Source organism: Salvelinus namaycush, chromosome 6 (genome assembly GCF_016432855.1).
Source record: "Salvelinus namaycush isolate Seneca chromosome 6, SaNama_1.0, whole genome shotgun sequence".
NCBI classification, from domain to species: Eukaryota; Metazoa; Chordata; class Actinopteri; order Salmoniformes; family Salmonidae; genus Salvelinus; species Salvelinus namaycush.
Window position 1 is genome coordinate 49,633,968 of NC_052312.1, and position 22,111 is coordinate 49,656,078.

Sequence of the window (22,111 nt, forward strand, 5' to 3'; positions counted from 1 at the left end):
TTTCCCTTGTACATGATACATGTTCAACAACACCAATACTATTTCCCTTGTACATGATACATTTCAACACCAATACTCTTTCCTTGTGCATGATACATGTTCAACAACACCAATACTCTTTCCCTTGTACATGATACATGTTCAACAACACCAATACTCTTTCCCTTGTACATGATACATGTTCAACACCAATACTCTTTCCCTTGTGCATGATACATGTTCAACACCACCAATACTCTTTCCCGTGTGCATGATACATGTTCAACAACACCAATACTCTTTCCCTTGTACATGATACATGTTCAACAACACCAATACTCTTTCCCTTGTACATGATACATGTTCAACACCAATACTCTTTCCCTTGTACATGATACATGTTCAACACCAATACTCTTTCCCTTGTACATGATACATGTTCAACAACACCAATACTCTTTCCCTTGTACATGATACATGTTCAACAACACCAATACTATTTCCCTTGTACATGATACATGTTCAACAACACCAATACTCTTTCCCTTGTGCATGATACATGTTCAACACCAATACTCTTTCCCTTGTACATGCTACACGTTCAACAACACCAATACTCTTTCCCTTGTACATGATACATGTTCAACACCAATACTCTTTCCCTTGTACATGTTCAACACCAATACTCTTTCCCTTGTACATGATACATGTTCAACACCAATACTATTTCCCTTGTACATGATACATGTTCAACACCAATACTCTTTCCCTTGTACATGATACATGTTCAACAACAATACTCTTTCCCTTGTACATGATACATGTTCAACAACAATACTCTTTCCCTTGTACATGATACATGTTCAACACCAATACTCTTTCCCTTGTGCATGATACATGTTCAACACCACCAATACTCTTTCCTTGTGCATGATACATGTTCAACAACACCAATACTCTTTCCCTTGTACATGATACATGTTCAACAACACCAATACTCTTTCCCTTGTACATGATACATGTTCAACACCAATACTCTTTCCCTTGTACATGATACATGTTCAACAACACCAATACTATTTCCCTTGTACATGATACATGTTCAACACCAATACTCTTTCCCTTGTACATGATACATGTTCAACACCAATACTCTTTCCCTTGTGCATGATACATGTTCAACACCACCAATACTCTTTCCCTTGTGCATGATACATGTTCAACAACACCAATACTCTTTCCCTTGTACATGATACATGTTCAACAACACCAATACTCTTTCCCTTGTACATGATACATGTTCAACACCAATACTCTTTCCCTTGTGCATGATACATGTTCAACACCACCAATACTCTTTCCCTTGTGCATGATACATGTTCAACAACACCAATACTCTTTCCCTTGTACATGATACATGTTCAACAACACCAATACTCTTTCCCTTGTACATGATACATGTTCAACAACACCAATACTCTTTCCCTTGTACATGATACATGTTCAACAACACCAATACTCTTTCCCTTGTGCATGATACATGTTCAACACCACCAATACTATTTCCCTTGTGCATGATACATGTTCAACACCACCAATACTATTTCCCTTGTGTATGATACATGTTCAACAACACCAATACTATTTCCCTTGTGCATGATACATGTTCAACAACACCAATACTCTTTCCCTTGTGCATGATACATGTTCAACAACACCAATACTCTTTCCCTTGTACATGATACATGTTCAACAACACCAATACTATTTCCCTTGTGCATGATACATGTTCAACACCACCAATACTCTTTCCCTTGTGCATGATACATGTTCAACAACACCAATACTATTTCCCTTGTGCATGATACATGTTCAACAACACCAATACTCTTTCCCTTGTACATGATACATGTTCAACACCAATACTCTTTCCCTTGTGCATGATACATGTTCAACACCAATACTCTTTCCCTTGTACATGATACATGCTCAACAACACCAATACTCTTTCCCTTGTGCATGATACATGTTCAACAACACCAATACTCTTTCCCTTGTACATGATACATGTTCAACACCAATACTCTTTCCCTTGTACATGCTACACGTTCAACAACACCAATACTCTTTCCCTTGTACATGATACATGTTCAACAACACCAATACTCTTTCCCTTGTACATGCTACACGTTCAACAACACCAATACTCTTTCCCTTGTACATGATACATGTTCAACAACACCAATACTCTTTCCCTTGTGCATGATACATGTTCAACAACACCAATACTCTTTCCCTTGTACATGATACATGTTCAACACCAATACTCTTTCCCTTGTACATGATACATGTTCAACAACCCCAATACTCTTTCCCTTGTACATGATACATGTTCAACAACACCAATACTCTTTCCCTTGTACATGATACATGCTCAACAACACCAATACTCTTTCCCTTGTGCATGATACATGTTCAACAACACCAATACTCTTTCCCTTGTACATGATACATGTTCAACACCAATACTCTTTCCCTTGTACATGCTACACGTTCAACAACACCAATACTCTTTCCCTTGTACACGCTACACGTTCAACAACACCAATACTCTTTCCCTTGTACATGCTACACGTTCAACAACACCAATACTCTTTCCCTTGTACATGATACATGTTCAACAACACCAATACTCTTTCCCTTGTGCATGATACATGTTCAACAACACCAATACTCTTTCCCTTGTACATGATACATGTTCAACACCAATACTCTTTCCCTTGTACATGATACATGTTCAACAACCCCAATACTCTTTCCCTTGTACATGATACTTGTTCAACAACACCAATACTCTTTCCCTTGTACATGATACATGTTCAACAACACCAATACTATTTCCCTTGTACATGATACATGTTCAACAACACCAATACTCTTTCCCTTGTACATGATACATGTTCAACACCAATACTCTTTCCCTTGTACATGCTACACGTTCAACAACACCAATACTCTTTCCCTTGTACATGATACATGTTCAACACCAATACTCTTTCCCTTGTACATGATACATGTTCAACAACACCAATACTATTTCCCTTGTACATGATACATGTTCAACACCAATACTCTTTCCCTTGTGCATGATACATGTTCAACACCACCAATACTCTTTCCCTTGTGCATGATACATGTTCAACAACACCAATACTCTTTCCCTTGTACATGATACATGTTCAACAACACCAATACTCTTTCCCTTGTACATGATACATGTTCAACAACACCAATACTCTTTCCCTTGTGCATGATACATGTTCAACACCACCAATACTATTTCCCTTGTGCATGATACATGTTCAACACCACCAATACTATTTCCCTTGTGCATGATACATGTTCAACAACACCAATACTATTTCCCTTGTGCATGATACATGTTCAACAACACCAATACTCTTTCCCTTGTGCATGATACATGTTCAACAACACCAATACTCTTTCCCTTGTACATGCTACACGTTCAACAACACCAATACTCTTTCCCTTGTACATGATACATGTTCAACACCAATACTCTTTCCCTTGTACATGTTCAACACCAATACTATTTCCCTTGTACATGATACATGTTCAACACCAATACTCTTTCCCTTGTACATGATACATGTTCAACAACACCAATACTATTTCCCTTGTACATGATACATGTTCAACACCAATACTCTTTCCCTTGTACATGCTACATGTTCAACACCAATACTCTTTCCCTTGTACATGATACATGTTCAACAACACCAATACTCTTTCCCTTGTACATGATACATGTTCAACAACACCAATACTCTTTCCCTTGTACATGATACATGTTCAACAACACCAATACTATTTCCCTTGTACATGATACATGTTCAACACCAATACTCTTTCCCTTGTACATGATACATGTTCAACAACAATACTCTTTCCCTTGTACATGATACATGTTCAACACCAATACTCTTTCCCTTGTGCATGATACATGTTCAACACCACCAATACTCTTTCCCTTGTGCATGATACATGTTCAACAACACCAATACTCTTTCCCTTGTGCATGATACATGTTCAACAACACCAATACTCTTTCCCTTGTACATGATACATGTTCAACACCAATACTCTTTCCCTTGTACATGATACATGTTCAACAACACCAATACTCTTTCCCTTGTACATGATACATGTTCAACAACACCAATACTCTTTCCCTTGTACATGATACATGTTCAACACCAATACTCTTTCCCTTGTACATGATACATGTTCAACAACACCAATACTCTTTCCCTTGTACATGATACATGTTCAACAACACCAATACTCTTTCCCTTGTACATGATACATGTTCAACAACACCAATACTCTTTCCCTTGTACATGATACATGTTCAACAACACCAATACTCTTTCCCTTGTACATGATACATGTTCAACAACAATACTCTTTCCCTTGTACATGATACATGTTCAACACAATACTCTTTCCCTTGTACATGATACATGTTCAACACCAATACTCTTTCCCTTGTACATGATACATGTTCAACAACACCAATACTCTTTCCCTTGTACATGATACATGTTCAACAACACCAATACTCTTTCCCTTGTACATGATACATGTTCAACACCAATACTCTTTCCCTTGTACATGATACATGTTCAACAACACCAATACTATTTCCCTTGTACATGATACATGTTCAACAACACCAATACTATTTCCCTTGTGCATGATACATGTTCAACAACACCAATACTCTTTCCCTTGTACATGATACATGTTCAACAACACCAATACTCTTTCCCTTGTACATGATACATGTTCAACACCAATACTCTTTCCCTTGTACATGATACATGTTCAACAACACCAATACTCTTTCCCTTGTACATGATACATGTTCAACAACACCAATACTCTTTCCCTTGTACATGATACATGTTCAACAACACCAATACTCTTTCCCTTGTACATGATACATGTTCAACAACAATACTCTTTCCCTTGTACATGATACATGTTCAACAACACCAATACTCTTTCCCTTGTACATGATACATGTTCAACAACACCAATACTCTTTCCCTTGTACATGATACATGTTCAACACCAATACTCTTTCCCTTGTACATGATACATGTTCAACACCAATACTATTTTCCATTTGTGACATAACAAAGCTGCCATATTGTATTCTCTCTTTACAGACAATCCAAAACGAGACGAACAGAAAAGTATGTTTTGAATACGCAACCCTTCATTTAAATGACCTTCCTAAGCCACAATGGCAGCATGTCTTCTTTGTGACCGACGGTAGCCTTTTCTTTCCTCACCTGTGTACAGGTTACAGATGGAGCCCCGACTGGGACCCCACCCTTGCCACCGGTGTACAGGTTACAGCTGGACCCGCGACTGGGACCTCTGACTGGGATCCCGCCCTGGCCACCTGCGGCCCCAGCTGCATGGCCTTATTGGCCATCCGACCCCTGGCCCTTCTCCTCACCTTTGTCGCCGCATTTGGAGTACACAGATTGTACCCAAGCATATTTTTTTACGAATAGCTGAGATGTTTAGATTGATTGACCTGCGCTGACGTTCTCATTGTTGTGATGCCTTTCTCAATGTGGTCCTGTCTTTTTAAAATTGCCGCAGAGCCTCAAACCAAATTCCCATTGTGGTACAATAAAGTGTACTACAAAAACGTATATGCAGCTTTTGCTGCTTCCATTAATGTGTTAAAGGGAAAGTCTACCCCAAAATTAACCAAATCTTTATTTACTGACCTCAAGGAGTTATGCAGCAGTCTCTAATACAAACTCTAAGGCAAGCCCTCTAAAGTAAACAATGCATAAAATAAGAGTAGGAAAAATAGGTCTTAAATAGCTCACACTTCCAATTTATGACAATCTGTGTTAGTTAAGTTAAATATTTGAAAATAACTGTTTCCCCCCCAAAAATCATGTTTGCTTAACAATGAGCAATGGTGTTGGCAAAAGCACAAACAAGTCTGTGACCAGGCTCACCAACCACTGACAGCAGAACTCATAAGAGCTTATGAAGGTTGAAGAGCAGTGTCTAAATCCATCTCATTTAGCCTAACAGGAAAATCAATTCTACAAATACAGAATGAGAGATTATCATAGACTTGTTTTATTGAGTCTTTAGAAGTAGCAACACCAAATGACAGAACACGGCCCAACACACAGTTCTCCTAAACATCACAATGCTATTTCACTGTTCAGCAGTCCTCTAGGCCCATTCCTGCTACACGCCTGTAGCGGCACACGACAACCATGTTCATTTAATCATGAACTAAAACTTTCAATGCCTTTTCTCAAAGCCTGCAGGTATATAGCTTTATACCTTGTTAATCATTTATAATAAGGACTATAAAAAAAGCTTTTAATAGTATGCATGCTATTTTTTATAAGTATACATTAACAGACTTAAGTCAGCATCATTATGAAACATTACTAGTCTTCCAATGCATTAACTGCATCATAAGCCATTATACTTGCAGGCTTCATAATATTTACAGTAAACACTACTTTAACATTGACAGGTGTTGGTTGAAAGCAGTACAAGTTGTTCTAAGGATTAGGACAAGAGGAGGAATCTGTGGCGTCGGGATAAACCAGGTGAACCACATTCTGTGCACGTCTTACAAACAGTTGGTAAACTATTGAAGAATGGGCCTCGGTCACCGGAAAACTAGGTAACACATATAGGGAGACACCGTTACTGTATACTGTCTCCTCTACTGAGGACTGAGGCATTTCATCAAAACTATGAGGAAGATTCATCTCTGTGGAATTGGGGATATTCTATTAATATCCCAAATACATCTTTAGACAAACCCATGTTCTGACAAACCTGACGTCCTTCACGCCAGTGATCTCGTTTCAATGTTGCAATAGTGAATATTGTCCATTGTCCAAGCTTTTCCAAGGTTAGCCCTTGTTCTTTTTCTTCTTGTCATAGGCAGGTGTGGTCTGCGGGGCAGGGTTAACAGAGGGGGCTCCTAGCTTCTTGGTCTTGGCTTTCCTTACCTTAGCCTTGATGGCCTCAATGTTAATTTTGGCATCTGAGGGAGCTAGGAAAAAAACATGGTAAAAGATAAACATATTAAACAGCTAGGTGTGGCTGTGTGGGAGTCTCTGTTCAGGCAATGCTTCATTTAACCAGGTGAATCCGTTAATGATTTTTTTTTAATAGTTTTTTTTAATTTAACCTTTATTTAACCAGGTAGGCTAGTTGAGAACAAGTTCTCATTTGCAACGGCGACCTGGCCAAGATAAAGCATAGCAATTCGACAATTTACATTTGTAAAGTGCTTTTCATTATAGAAGAATAATTTCAAAGTGCATGAAATCATTTTATTATAAATGAGAATAGAATGTTTCTGAACACCTCTACATTCATATGGAGTATAATATTTGTGTGCCTAACTTTCTCACTCATTATTATTCACGATTCATTCAGGATTATCCATAATCACAGTAGCATCCACATTATCCATATCATGAAAGCAACAACCAAAGTGTAGGAGGAAGGGTAGGCCAGCTGATAAAGATGAGTCTTATTAAGGCCTGCTTTAAAAAGCCCCAAGAATGTCAGGAAGAGTTTCAAAAGATCTGTGAGCGGGAGGAGAAGGCCTGGTTGCCTGACTGGTGCAGGGCCTGAAGCAGTCTGGCATGGCTTGAAGGAAGTGGGTGGAAAGGTTAAGTGGAGAGAAGGTAGTTAACATAATTATTCAAATGATTCACTGTACCTTTGTTAGTCTTCTTCATAACAGGTTTCTCCTTAGGAGGAATAAAGGCTCTGTTTCGCTCCTCTTGCCTCTTAGTCAACGCCTCGGCTTGTTTCACCTTGGAAACACAGACACAAGCAGACATAGGTCAAATGGATTTGGCACAGTAAATCCTGTTACGTGTATTTTGAAGGTCATTAGTTTCTCATGCAATGCTATACAAATAGTAACTGGTGCATAGCTATCAAGTTAAGTTACCACACCCCAGGGTGAAGCGGTGTCAAGTGATATCCATGGTTACCTTTATCTCTTCCATCTTCTTCCTCTTCTTAACGCTCTCTCGAAGGAAGAACTCTCCCGTTGCAAGTTCCTTGTCAATCTAGACAACCAGGAAACACAACAAAACAGTGAATCCAGGAACATGGGTGTGAACAAGTCTAGTGATAGGTTTAGTGATGGATGGGTTATATCAAGTAGTTATAGACCAAGTCATCTGTTGATGTTAGGCTCTATGGCTGTTGTATGTTATAGTACAAGGATGAGTAAAAGAGAAGATTGGGAAATTATAAGCAATTTGCAGGCCGGAAAAAGGGCAGTTATAAAATATATTCATAAGATGTTCTCTTGACTTATATATATCTTTTTTTTTATAAGTGCCCTTTTCCCAGCCCACAAATTGCTTTTGACTTACAAATCGGTTTGAAAAAAAATCTAATCCCAATGTGGGCCTGGGGCCAAAGTTATTACACACCCCTGTTACAGTATGTGGAAGAGGACTTGTCAATGTCCTGTGTTGTTATCTTGAAACTGAACTTTAAAAAATATATATACATTTGTATTGTACTGTGCTTGCACTTTGCATGCTACGTTTGATGTGCCATCTACGTGAAGATTTGTATACTGGGCTAGCATGTTGTATGACACAGGAACCGATACAAATAACTACATCATCATGCCTGAGTGGTGGTTCTGACCCACTAACCTGGCTCTCAGGCTGCTGCGGGGGCAGGCGGCTCTGACCCACTAACCTGGCTCTCGGGCTGCTGCGGGGGGAGGTGGTTCTGACCCACTAACCTGGCTCTCAGGCTGCTGCGGGGGGAGACGGTTCTGACCCACTAACCTGGCTCTCAGGCTGCTGCGGTGTCAGGCGGTTCTGACCCACTAACCTGGCTCTCAGGCTGCTGCGGTGTCAGGCGGTTCTGACCCACTAACCTGGCTCTCAGGCTGCTGCGGTGTCAGGCAGTTCTGACCCACTAACCTGGCTCTCAGGCTGCTGCGGTGTCAGGCAGTTCTGACCCACTAACCTGGCTCTCAGGCTGCTGCGGTGTCAGGCAGTTCTGACCCACTAACCTGGCTCTCAGGCTGCTGCGGTGTCAGGCAGTTCTGACCCACTAACCTGGCTCTCAGGCTGCTGCGGGGGCAGGCGGTTCTGACCCACTAACCTGGCTCTCAGGCTGCTGCGGTGTCAGGCAGTTCTGACCCACTAACCTGGCTCTCAGGCTGCTGCGGTGTCAGGCAGTTCTGACCCACTAACCTGGCTCTCAGGCTGCTGCGGGGGGAGGCGGTTCTGACCCACTAACCTGGCTCTCAGGCTGCTGCGGGGGGAGGCGGTTCTGACCCACTAACCTGGCTCTCAGGCTGCTGCGGGGGGAAAGGTGTGTACTCCTTCTTTGTCGTCTTTTTCTTAGGCTCCTTGCGCTTGGTCAGGTTCTTGTGTCGGAAATTGGGCAGGAATCGCTCCCAGCTCTGCAGCCGCAGCTCGGGGTCCTTGGACAGCTCGCGCTTGATCATGAGCGTCTGCGGTCGACCCCAATTGAACGGTCGCCAGAGTAAAAAGGGAGAAAAATGTTGGAAGAGTTAACTTGGATTATTGAAACTGAGGGTGGTTGAAGTCAGACTACATGACTACAGACTACATGGCTAAGCTCCAGAAAGGATGCAGTAGTTCAAGCCAGTTGCTTCACTAGAAGGGGCAATCTGCAATTGCTGCATCCATTTTTGTGTGTACATGTGTACATATACACACACACACACACACACACACACACACACACACACACACACACACACACACATACACCCATTGATTCGTGAAGAGTATAATTCATCAGAACCCAAAATATAAGCTTGTTTTATTACATTGTTTGTAAACAATATCAGTGTAAACAAACACGGTGTAGCCTCAAAAAAAATCTTTAAACTATCATTTTGATATCTTGGATCAGTCCTTGCATCCATAGCTGTCTATAAATTTGAGTGGTTACATTTCTCAAAGGCCCCTCCCTCAGCCTTTTACCAAAAGAGAGGCGGGGGAACTGTTTTGTTATTGTTTCAACTAAGGATTGCCCCTTTAAATCCCTTGAGCCACAGCATTAAAGGAGCAACACCTCACATTTTAGATTTCTTTGACTGCTTAGAAACACCTAAAATAGCTGAAGTACAGCTTCCTCCCTGACCATATAAAAAAAAACATCCGCTACAAGGACAACTAACAAGTTTTGCATTGCTAAGGTTTTGGCTATTGTTGACAACCTCGTGTACGAGAGCCAATCGGAATAAAGATTACCTTGATGTTGTAGATGGGGTGGATGTTCTTCATGGTATCCAACACCACTTTCCGTACCTACATATGGGAAAAATTGTTTTAGCAGATAATAATAATTGAGTCACTCGGAGAGAGAGAGAACAAAAAAAATACAATTGTTGCTCACTCCAGGGAAGTTTAATGTACTTTTCCCCCCCTTTTTGTGATATCCAATTGATAGTTAGTCTTGTCCCATCGCTGCAACTCCCCTATGGACTCGGGAGAGGCGAAGGTCGAGAGCCATGCATTCTCTGAAACACGACCCTGCCGCACTGCTTCTTGACACATTGCTCGCTTAAATCGCGGAAGCAAGCCGCACCAATGTGTCAGAAGAAACACCGTACAGCTGGCGACCGAAGTCAGCTTGCAGGCGCCCGGCCCGCCACAAGGAGTTGCTAGAACGCGATGGGAAAAGGAAATCCCGGCCGCCCAACCCCTCCACTAACCCGGACGACGCTGGGCCAATTGAGCGCTGCCCGGTTACGGCCAGCTGTGACACAGCCTGGGATCGAACCCAGGTCTGTAGACCGCTGTGCCACTCGGGAGGCCCTACTTCAGGTAAGTTGACTGAGAAGACATTCTCATTTACAGCAACAACCAGCGGAATAGTAACAGGGGGAGGGAAATGAGTCAATTGGAGGCTGGGGATGATTAGGAGGCCATGATGTTATGAGGGCCAGATTGGGAATTTAGCCAGGACACCGGAGTTCACCCTTACTCTTACAATAACTGCCATGGGATCTTTGGTGACCACAGAGAGTCAGGACACCTGTTTTATGTCCCAATCCGAAAGACTGCACCCTACACAGGGCAATGTCCCCCATCACTGCCCTGGGGCATTGGGAAAAAATGTAAGCCATAGAAAAGAGTGCCACCTACTGGCCTTCCAACACCACTTCCAGCAGAATCTGGTCTCCCATCCAGGGACCGACCAAGACCAACCCCGCTTAGCTTCCGAGGCAATAGTGATAGTATGCATCTGAAAGGGATTTATTACCATCAATTGCAAAATGTGTACGGCCTAATCTCCCTATGGAGAGGTGGGCCTAAGTCAATTCAATAAATTATTTGTTGCTATTGCAGAAATGGGCACCTGATGAATTCAACAGGCTTATTTCAGTGGTTCCAGTGTGGGGTTAAGGGAGAGAGCAGGGTAGTGTTCAGTAAGGAGAAAGCATTTAGAAACGGAATGAAATGGAGAGGTACTACCTAAAAATGCATTATTGCCTTACTAAATGTTTTGCTATGGTGTACCCTACTGAACATGGCCCTGATAGAGGAACTCAGCGCTCACCTCTTTGAGGCCATTGAAGGGTCCCAGGGCTGACACAGTGTTCCCCTGCACCATGACGTAGCAATTAGTGAGCAGCTCCAACGCCTGAGGGGGAAACAGGTTAGATAAATGCCTGTAAGAGGGAGGTTGAATGTGTTCCATGGAGAGCAATCTCCATCCACTCACACTCCATGACTGCCGCTAATGCCACCAGTACTACTACTGCTGCTGCTGACAGTACGACTACGACTGCTGGCAGTACTTATATGACTGTGACTGCTGACATTACTGCTACGACTGCTGACAGTACTGCTACTGACAGTACTACTGCTGCTACTACGACTGCTGACAGTACTGCTACGACTACAATAGCTGACAGTACTACTGCTAACAGTACTGCTGCTGACAGTACTACTGCTACTATTGCGACTGCTGACAGTACTGCTACGACTGCTGACAGTACTGCTACGACTACAACTGCTGACAGTACTGCTACTACTACGACTGCTGACAGTACTGCTACGACTGCTGACAGTACTGCTACGACTGCTGACAGTACTGCTACGACTGCTGACAGTACTGGTCAGTACTGCTACGACTGCTGACAGTACTGCTACGACTGCTGACAGTACTGCTACGACTACAACTGCTGACAGTACTGCTACTACTACGACTGCTGACAGTACTGCTACGACCGCTGACAGTACTGCTACGACCGCTGACAGTACTGCTACGACTGCTGACAGTACTGCTACGACTGCTGACAGTACTGCTACGACTGCTGACAGTACTGCTACGACTGCTGACAGTACTGCTACGACTGCTGACAGTACTGCTACGACTGCTGACAGTACTGCTACAACTGCTGACAGTACTGCTACAACTACAACTGCTGACAGTACTGCTACTACTGCTGACAGTACTACTGCTACTACTACGACTGCTGACAGTACTGCTACAACTACTGACAGTACTGCTGCTACTGCTGACAGTACTGCTGCTACTGCTGACAGTACTGCTACTGACAGTACTGCTACTACTACGGCTGCTGACAGTACTGCTACGACTGCTGACAGTACTACTGCTACTGACAGTACTACTGCTGCTACTACGACCGCTGACAGTACCGCTGCAACCGCTGACAGTACCGCTGCGACCGCTGACAGTACCGCTGCGACCGCTGACAGTACCGCTGACAGTACTGCTACGACCGCTGACAGTACTGCTACGACCGCTGACAGTACTGCTACGACCGCTGACAGTACTGCTACGACCGCTGACAGTACTGGTCAGTACTGCTACGACCGCTGACAGTACTGGTCAGTACTGCTACGACTGCTGACAGTACTGCTACGACTGCTACGACCGCTGACAGTACTGCTACGACCGCTGACAGTACTGCTACGACCGCTGACAGTACTGCTACGACCGCTGACAGTACTGCTACGACCGCTGACAGTACTGCTACGACCGCTGACAGTACTGCTACGACTGCTACGACCGCTGACAGTACTGCTACGACCGCTGACAGTACTGCTACGACCGCTGACAGTACTGCTACGACCGCTGACAGTACTGCTACGACCGCTGACAGTACTGCTACGACCGCTGACAGTACTGCTACGACCGCTGACAGTACTGGTCAGTACTGCTACGACCGCTGACAGTACTGCTACTACTGCTACGACTGCTACGACTGCTGACAGTACTGCTACGACCGCTGACAGTACTGCTACGACCGCTGACAGTACTGCTACGACCGCTGACAGTACTGCTACGACTGCTGACAGTACTGCTACGACTGCTACGACCGCTGACAGTACTGCTACGACCGCTGACAGTACTGCTACGACCGCTGACAGTACTGCTACGACCGCTGACAGTACTGCTACGACCGCTGACAGTACTGCTACGACCGCTGACAGTACTGCTACGACCGCTGACAGTACTGCTACGACCGCTGACAGTACTGCTACGACCGCTGACAGTACTGCTACGACCGCTGACAGTACTGCTACGACCGCTGACAGTACTGGTCAGTACTGCTACGACCGCTGACAGTACTGCTACGACCGCTGACAGTACTGCTACGACCGCTGACAGTACTGGTCAGTACTGCTACGACCGCTGACAGTACTGCTACGACCGCTGACAGTACTGCTACGACCGCTGACAGTACTGGTCAGTACTGCTACGACCGCAGACAGTACTGCTACGACCGCTGACAGTACTGCTACGACTGCTACGACCGCTGACAGTACTGCTACGACCGCTGACAGTACTGCTACGACCGCTGACAGTACTGCTACGACCGCTGACAGTACTGCTACGACCGCTGACAGTACTGGTCAGTACTGCTACGACTGCTGACAGTACTGCTACGACTGCTACGACCGCTGACAGTACTGCTACGACCGCTGACAGTACTGCTACGACCGCTGACAGTACTGCTACGACCGCTGACAGTACTGCTACGACCGCTGACAGTACTGCTACGACCGCTGACAGTACTGCTACGACCGCTGACAGTACTGCTACGACCGCTGACAGTACTGCTACGACCGCTGACAGTACTGCTACGACCGCTGACAGTACTGCTACGACTGCTGACAGTACTGGTCAGTACTGCTACGACCGCTGACAGTACTGCTACGACCGCTGACAGTACTGCTACGACCGCTGACAGTACTGGTCAGTACTGCTACGACCGCTGACAGTACTGCTACGACCGCTGACAGTACTGCTACGACCGCTGACAGTACTGCTACGACCGCTGACAGTACTGCTACGACCGCTGACAGTACTGCTACGACCGCTGACAGTACTGCTACGACTGCTGACAGTACTGGTCAGTACTGCTACGACTGCTGACAGTACTGCTACGACTGCTGACAGTACTGCTACGACTGCTGACAGTACTGCTACGACCGCTGACAGTACTGGTCAGTACTGCTACGACTGCTGACAGTACTGCTACGACCGCTGACAGTACTGGTCAGTACTGCTACGACCGCTGACAGTACTGCTACGACCGCTGACAGTACTGCTACGACCGCTGACAGTACTGCTACGACCGCTGACAGTACTGCTACGACCGCTGACAGTACTGCTACGACTGCTGACAGTACTGGTCAGTACTGCTACGACTGCTGACAGTACTGCTACGACTGCTGACAGTACTGGTCAGTACTGCTACGACTGCTGACAGTACTGCTACGACTGCTGACAGTACTGGTCAGTACTGCTACGACTGCTGACAGTACTGCTACGACTGCTGACAGTACTGGTCAGTACTGCTACGACTGCTGACAGTACTGCTACGACTGCTGACAGTACTGGTCAGTACTGCTACGACTGCTGACAGTACTGCTACGACTGCTGACAGTACTGGTCAGTACTGCTACGACCGCTGACAGTACTGCTACGACCGCTGACAGTACTGCTACGACCGCTGACAGTACTGCTACGACCGCTGACAGTACTGGTCAGTACTGCTACGACTGCTGACAGTACTGCTACGACCGCTGACAGTACTGGTCAGTACTGCTACGACCGCTGACAGTACTGCTACGACCGCTGACAGTACTGCTACGACCGCTGACAGTACTGCTACGACCGCTGACAGTACTGCTACGACCGCTGACAGTACTGCTACGACCGCTGACAGTACTGCTACGACCGCTGACAGTACTGGTCAGTACTGCTACGACCGCTGACAGTACTGCTACGACCGCTGACAGTACTGCTACGACCGCTGACAGTACTGCTACGACCGCTGACAGTACTGCTACGACCGCTGACAGTACTGCTACGACCGCTGACAGTACTGCTACGACCGCTGACAGTACTGCTACGACCGCTGACAGTACTGCTACGACCGCTGACAGTACTGCTACGACCGCTGACGGCCGCTGCGCTAAAATGTTTATTCTATTCTACTGAGCCATTTACATTATGTGTGTATTCTGATCTTTTATTATTGTTGTTGTTGCACTATCGTGAAGGAACCTGCAAGTAAGCATTTCATTGGACGCTGTATACCACGTGTATCCTGTGCTGTATACCACGTGTATCCTGTGCTGTACACCACGTGTATCCTGTGCTGTACACCACGTGTATCCTGTGCTGTACACCACGTGTATCCTGTGCTGTACACCACGTGTATCCTGTGCTGTACACCACGTGTATCCTGTGCTGTATACCACGTGTATCCTGTGCTGTATACCACGTGTATCCTGTGCTGTATACCACGTGTATCCTGTGCTGTATACCACGTGTATCCTGTGCTGTATACCACGTGTATCCTGTGCTGTATACCACGTGTATCCTGTGCTGTATACCACGTGTATCCTGTACAGAAGACTAACAAAACTTTAAACTTCTTACTGCACAATGCAAAATCATGTCATACTCTCCATATCCCCGTACAAGAATAAAAATACTTACTTTGAAAAAGTGCTTTTACTTTTAGATTTTGTTTGCAAATTCTCCAGCTATATACTGTCGTCATTTTTCCTTCTACTTATTTTAATTCAATATTTTTGTTGTTGTAGCACTGTTCAGATGAGAGCTTGCAAGTAAATGTATATCCCCTGTGCATCCTGTGCATATGACAAATAAACTGTGATTTGATTAGCTGACTGATTCTGACACGTTGGGAGGTGTTAATAACACTATGCTGCCACCTAGTGATGCTAACATCTAAACAACACTACAACACAAATGTGTCCATTTGAACGCTCTCCCTGGCTGCACGGTTGAACAAGACCCACCTTGAGTGTAGATCCTTTAGGTCCGATGAGTCTCTGCCTCCTCTTCACAAACCGTTCTCTGGTTCTGACCAGCGTGCCAATTTTGATGATGTCACACGCCATGCCATCCTCCAAAATACGCACGGCCTAAAGGTGGAAGACAGAAGAAAACATCGTCCAAATGAAGATACTTGTAGTGGTTTCTTTCTTGGGGGTAAGTATAGAGTTTTGACTATTCTTCCACACTATCAGGATCATTGTTGGAAGTTCAACTATGAATTGATGAACAAGAGAGCATGCCTACCTGCTCAAATGGCACACTTCTGGCCAACAGCTTGATGAGGTCCCGTGCCCTTACAACGGCATATGGGTCAAAGGTCTTTTTGGTGGTGCAAACCGTGATGCTGCCCTCGATCAAATCCAGGGTGGCCTTGATGTGCTGTTGATGAGAAAGAAAAGCAGAACATCAATGTTTTGGACAATTTAAAGGCCGTGTGCCTAAATCTAGGAGGATCATTCATCCTCACATGGCTACATATTTGCATGTTCACAAACACCTATACATGGGCTGATAAGAATGGATCAACTCGTCAACATGTAACATTATTCTTAAAGCTGGAACCCTTAATGGTGAAACTACCTCGTCACTTTGTGATCTTACAACAAAGAAGTTACTGCAAACAACAAAAATGCCCCCCCCCTGAGACATCATTGCACAGTCCAGTGGAGGCTGCTGATGGGAGGACAGCTCATAATGGCTGGAACAGAGTGAATGGAATGGCATCAAACACATAGAAACCATGTGTTTGATACTATTCCAATCCAGCCATTACCACAAGCTCATTCTTCCCAATTAAGGTGCCACCAACCTCCTGTGTTGCACACGCTATAGAACAGCAGAATACGTACTGTAATTGTTTTATTTTACCACCGCTCGACACACCTCTCCTCTGTTTCATCCTCAAAACAAAAACATGAAGATAGGTGCTGGTCCAGACAGTGGCACCACAGACAGAATAATGAGCCAGATATTTCACCAGATGTATAAATGTGAAGCATCCGGTCTAGGGTGGGCGGGATACCATATTTCATGATATACCGGTATTGATGCAGGGACTGGTTTGGGTTTTTACTTTTACCTTATATACCGAATGTTTGGTTTGTTAAATGTGATACGCCATATGTAATGTCAATTTTTATAATTTACTTCGCTACTTGAGTCATCTCTTTCCGTGCCAATTTCCACACAGACCTAGCCACGCCCCCTGTCACTCAAGGAGCGCATTTGATGTTCCTCAACCACGAGACACTTGCAACAATGTTGATGACAACAATGCTGTTTTCACTTTGCTTCTTAATAATAATCCACTAGCGTTCTATAATGACACTATTAGTTTGTGTTTCTTACATCCGCAAACAGCTAGTTTGTCTTTTCTTAGCAAGTTGCCCTAAATCTTGTGAGACAGTAAATGTTAGCCACTAATGCTAATAAAAGGTACTGAGTATTTTATTTTACCAGGTAAGTTGCCTGAGAACACGTTCTCATTTACGGCAACGACCTGGGGAATAGTTACAGGGGAGAGAGGGATGAATGAGCCAATTGTAAGCTGGGGATGATTAGGTGACCGTGATGGTATGAGGGACAGCTTAGGAATTTAGCCAGGACACCGGGGTTAACACCCCTACTCTTACGATAAGTGCCATGGGATCTTTAATGACCTCAGAGAGTCAGTACACCCGTTTTAACATCCCATCCGAAAGACGGCACCCTACACATCAGGATATTTTTTTTAGACCAGAGGAAAGAGTGCCTCTTTCTGGCCCTCCAACACCACTTCCAGCAGCATGTGGTCTCCCATCCAGGGACTGACCAGGACCAACCCTGCTTAGCTTCAGCAACAAGCCTGCAGTGGGATGCAGGGTGGTATGCTGCTGGCATGAGCAAAAGTAGCTAGCTAATACAGCCTGATAACACCAGTGATGGTGTAGACCTAATTCAGCATGTTGTTTGTGCAACAGTATCTTCTAAATCAAAGAGGAATATGCAAAGCAAGAATATGTTAGCTACATGAAGTAGCTAAGAGAAAACATGCAATGTAGCCAAAGCTTATAGGGTCCCCTAGGAAACACTTAACAATTTAGTTCCTACCCTGTCACAATAACTCCACCCCGGGCATTTTCATTTGTTGTCATCTCAAAAAACACTGTATTCAAAGTGCCCGCTATTATATTCTAACTATAGAATTAGAATAGTCATTCTATTTCCATGATTCCAACAGTTTTGCTCTAATTCGCAAGTCACATCGCAACTGAAACATTTGGTTAAAAATACATCCTAGATTATTTGCCCATATCGTGCAGCCCTATGTGGCAGTGTGGAAATTCTCTCAATTGAGCAGTGGTGTAAAGTACTTAAGTAGAAATACTTTCAAGTACTACTTAAGTTGTTTTTTTGGTATCTGTACTTTACTATTTTTATTTTTGACACCTTACTTTACTACATTCCTAAACAAAATACTGTACTTTTTACTCCATACATTATCCCTGCCACCTACAAGTACTCGTTACATTTTGAATGCTTAGCAGGACAGGAAAATGGTCCAATTCACGCACTTGTCAAGAGAACATCCCTGGTCATCTACTGCCTCTGATCTGGAGGTCTCACTAAACACAAATGCTTTGTAAATTATGTCTGAGTGTTGGAGGGTGCCCCTGGCTATCCATAAATTTAAAAAAAGAAAAAAAAGAAATGGTGCCATCGGGTTTACTTAATATAAGGAATTTGAAACTATTTATACTTTTACTTTTGATACATAAGTACATTTGATCAATTACATTTCCTTTTGATACGTATATTTAAAACCAAATCCTTTTAGACTTTTACTCAAGTAGTATTTTACTGGGTGACTCACTTTTACCCGAGTCATTTTCTATTAACGTATCTTTACTTTTACTCAAGTATGACAATTGGGTCGTTTTTCCACCACTGCAATTGAGTGCAGGAAATGCAGAAATGATAAAAGTGATGAAATTTGTTTTGGTTGAAGTTGAATTGAACAGTATAAAACAATCAGAATGGAGAAAGACTCATTGAAATCACTTATAATGTATGCGTTGCCACCATAAGATCACTTACTACTCAAAACAAATGTAGAACTTTTATTAGTCAAAAACTAAAAACACCTTCACATACTGTCACACCGTCCATTTTTTTAAAAATACCGTGATATAATATTTTGGCCATATTACCCAGCCCTAGTTGCTACTCACTACCAAATATGGTGATGAGAGGAAGCCCACTGCCTGGCAGTGGGAGACGATGGAGCGAGATGGATTTTGGCCGACATTCTGATAATTTTCTACTGTTCCTACATCATTTTAAAAACGTTTTAATTATATACAGCCATTGACTCTGGAATAGACCATATAACTGCCTCATGGGCTTAGTTCAACTGCTCATCAGAGCCCAAAATACATGTTTATACTCCAATAAACAATGGAGACACTATAGCCTCGAGACATTGTTAAAGCTCTAACTTTTATCTCATGGATGGTTAAGTCTTTGCATTCATAGCTCTGTCTATGAATTTGAATGGCTACATTTCTCCAGCAACGTCCCTCCGTTTTTAACCAATCCCATATCAGGGTGGTCGCTTTGTTATTATTTCAACTGCATATTCCCCCTTTAATTGGCTCAACTTACTGAATCGCCTAATGCTTTTTGCACCAGTGGCCAGCATTCTTTCAGGTATGCCTCTCTGTACTTGGGAAAGAGAGTGGCGAAACTGCTCTCCTCCAGTAGACCTGTGGGGTTGTCATCTTTTGTGAATGCTGGCTCCTTCCATCCATCGGGAACAGTGAAGAGTTGAGATTCATCCACTGAAAATACAACAAGATTAGAAGCTAGGATATAACACACCTAACGTTATAACTAGCTACCTAACTAGGTAGGTAAATTAGCCACATTGCATGCACGTTTTCCCATACAAGTTCTTTCACTGAGAACAAATTGGTAGCAGTCTTCAAGCAGTGCTCATACTAGCGCCATAAATAAGCATGAGGCCGGGTGCGAGCTACACAAATCAAGGGGTATCAGGCTTCTGCTCAGATACATGTATCCAGAAACGTGGACTATTATTAAGAAAGAATGACATGTGTTTCTGATACTAGACAATATCGTTGTAATACCTTGGTTTGTATTCTTTTTCGACTTCTTCCCCGACTGCGTTTCACTCACGCTTCCTTCTTTAGTGGAGGACGCCATTTTTGTTGTGCCGGAAATACAGACCGGAACTGCGTAGTTTGGAACTAAAATGAGGGTTGCATTCAAAATTGCAGCGTTGCATTACGTGCTAAGAGCGTTCTTGAAACTATATTCCAATGTGTAAGAGTCTTTGCAACATTGTGCCACAACAACCTTTTCGATCCTTACAATATTTGCTATTATTTATCTATCCTTCATATTGATTTGTCGTACCTATCACTACATTATTGGAGCGGCAGGTAGCCTAGAGCGTTGGGCCAGTAACCGAAAGGTTGCTAGATCGAATCCCCGAGCTGACAAGGTAAACATCAGTCGTTCTGCCCCTGAACAAGGCAGTAACCCACTGTTCATAGGCCGTCGTTGTAAATAATAACTTGTTCTTAGCTGACTTGCCTAGTTAAATTACAACAATTTATAATAACACCCCTATCACTACATTATATAAATAACAATTTATGACAGTGTATTTCATGTTCAGGTGGTTTGGTAACTTCGCTTCGTTGGCTAATTAGCAGCTGTTTAGCCATAATCAGTAGATTTTTGACCAACCTGGCGATACCTTCTTCGTTCTCATTTCGGAAGTCACTGGTGTCTACAGAACTCCTATAGCTAGTTGCATTGAAATAGCTATAGAAAATGCTCCATTATTAAATACAGTTTTGCTCCATGAAGTGATAAAACAATTTATACGCCGCCATCTTAAGTGTCTTTGTGCAAGATTTTGGCTATTAAAAGGTAGTTTCGCGAACCATTGCTAACTAGCGTTAGCACATTGCCTGGAAGTGTATGGGAATAGCTAGCATGTTAGCTGCTCCCATAGATGTCAATGCATTGTGCTTATGCCTAGAAGTATATGGGAATAGCTAGAATGCTAGCTTCCCCCATAGACGTCAAGTCATTGTGCTAATGCTAGTAAGCAACTTCCTTCAAACTGCATATTTATTGGAGTTGCGGCCAGTGCCTCTGCTAAACGAATATTGGGGAAACACTTCGGTATAATTAATTAAATTGGCTTGAACAACAATATAAATGCAACAATTTCAAAGATTTTACTAAGTTAGTTCATTTAAGGAAATCAGTCAATCGAAATAAATAAATTAGGCCCCTCATCTATGGATTTCACATGACTGGGTAGGGATGCAGTCATAGGCCTTGGAGGGCATAGGCCCACCCACTAGGGAGTCAGGCCCAGCCAATCATGAGTTTTTCCCCACATAGGCCTTATTACAGACAGAAATACTTCCCAGCCCGGTAAGGTCTACACTTGTATTCGGCACGTGACAAATAGTTTGATTTGATGTCTGAGTGTTGCAGTGGCTATCCGTATTTTTTTTTTTTTGCCATTTGGTTAATATAAGGAATTTGAATTATTTACACTTGTACATTTTTGCAATTACATGTACTTTTGATACTTAAGTATATTTAAAAGCAAATACTTTTACTCCAGTAGTATTTCACTGGG

General features: G+C 43.5%; 2 protein-coding genes across 2 annotated transcripts in view; one reads left to right on the forward strand and one right to left on the reverse strand.

The window, feature by feature from the left end:
- The window catches only part of LOC120049175 (potassium voltage-gated channel subfamily C member 2-like), an 18,112-nt gene extending 12,524 nt beyond the window's left edge, over positions 1 to 5,588 (forward strand). The window contains exon 2 of the mRNA XM_038995404.1: positions 5,371 to 5,588. Within this exon, the coding sequence (XP_038851332.1) occupies positions 5,371 to 5,588 (218 nt within the window). The remainder of the gene's footprint in view (positions 1 to 5,370) is intronic.
- A 566-nt stretch (positions 5,589 to 6,154) lies between these two features.
- LOC120050134 (KRR1 small subunit processome component homolog) lies at positions 6,155 to 20,682 on the reverse strand. Its single transcript, XM_038996788.1, has 10 exons — positions 20,574 to 20,682; positions 20,089 to 20,264; positions 16,690 to 16,824; positions 16,407 to 16,532; positions 11,656 to 11,739; positions 10,344 to 10,400; positions 9,404 to 9,574; positions 8,079 to 8,156; positions 7,799 to 7,895; positions 6,155 to 7,120 (listed from the first exon to the last, which is right to left on the reverse strand). The coding sequence occupies exons 1-10, from the start codon at positions 20,647 to 20,649 to the stop codon at positions 6,978 to 6,980; spliced, it is 1,143 nt and encodes a 380-aa protein (XP_038852716.1). The 5' UTR covers positions 20,650 to 20,682; the 3' UTR covers positions 6,155 to 6,977.
- Between the last annotated feature and the right edge of the window lie 1,429 nt (positions 20,683 to 22,111).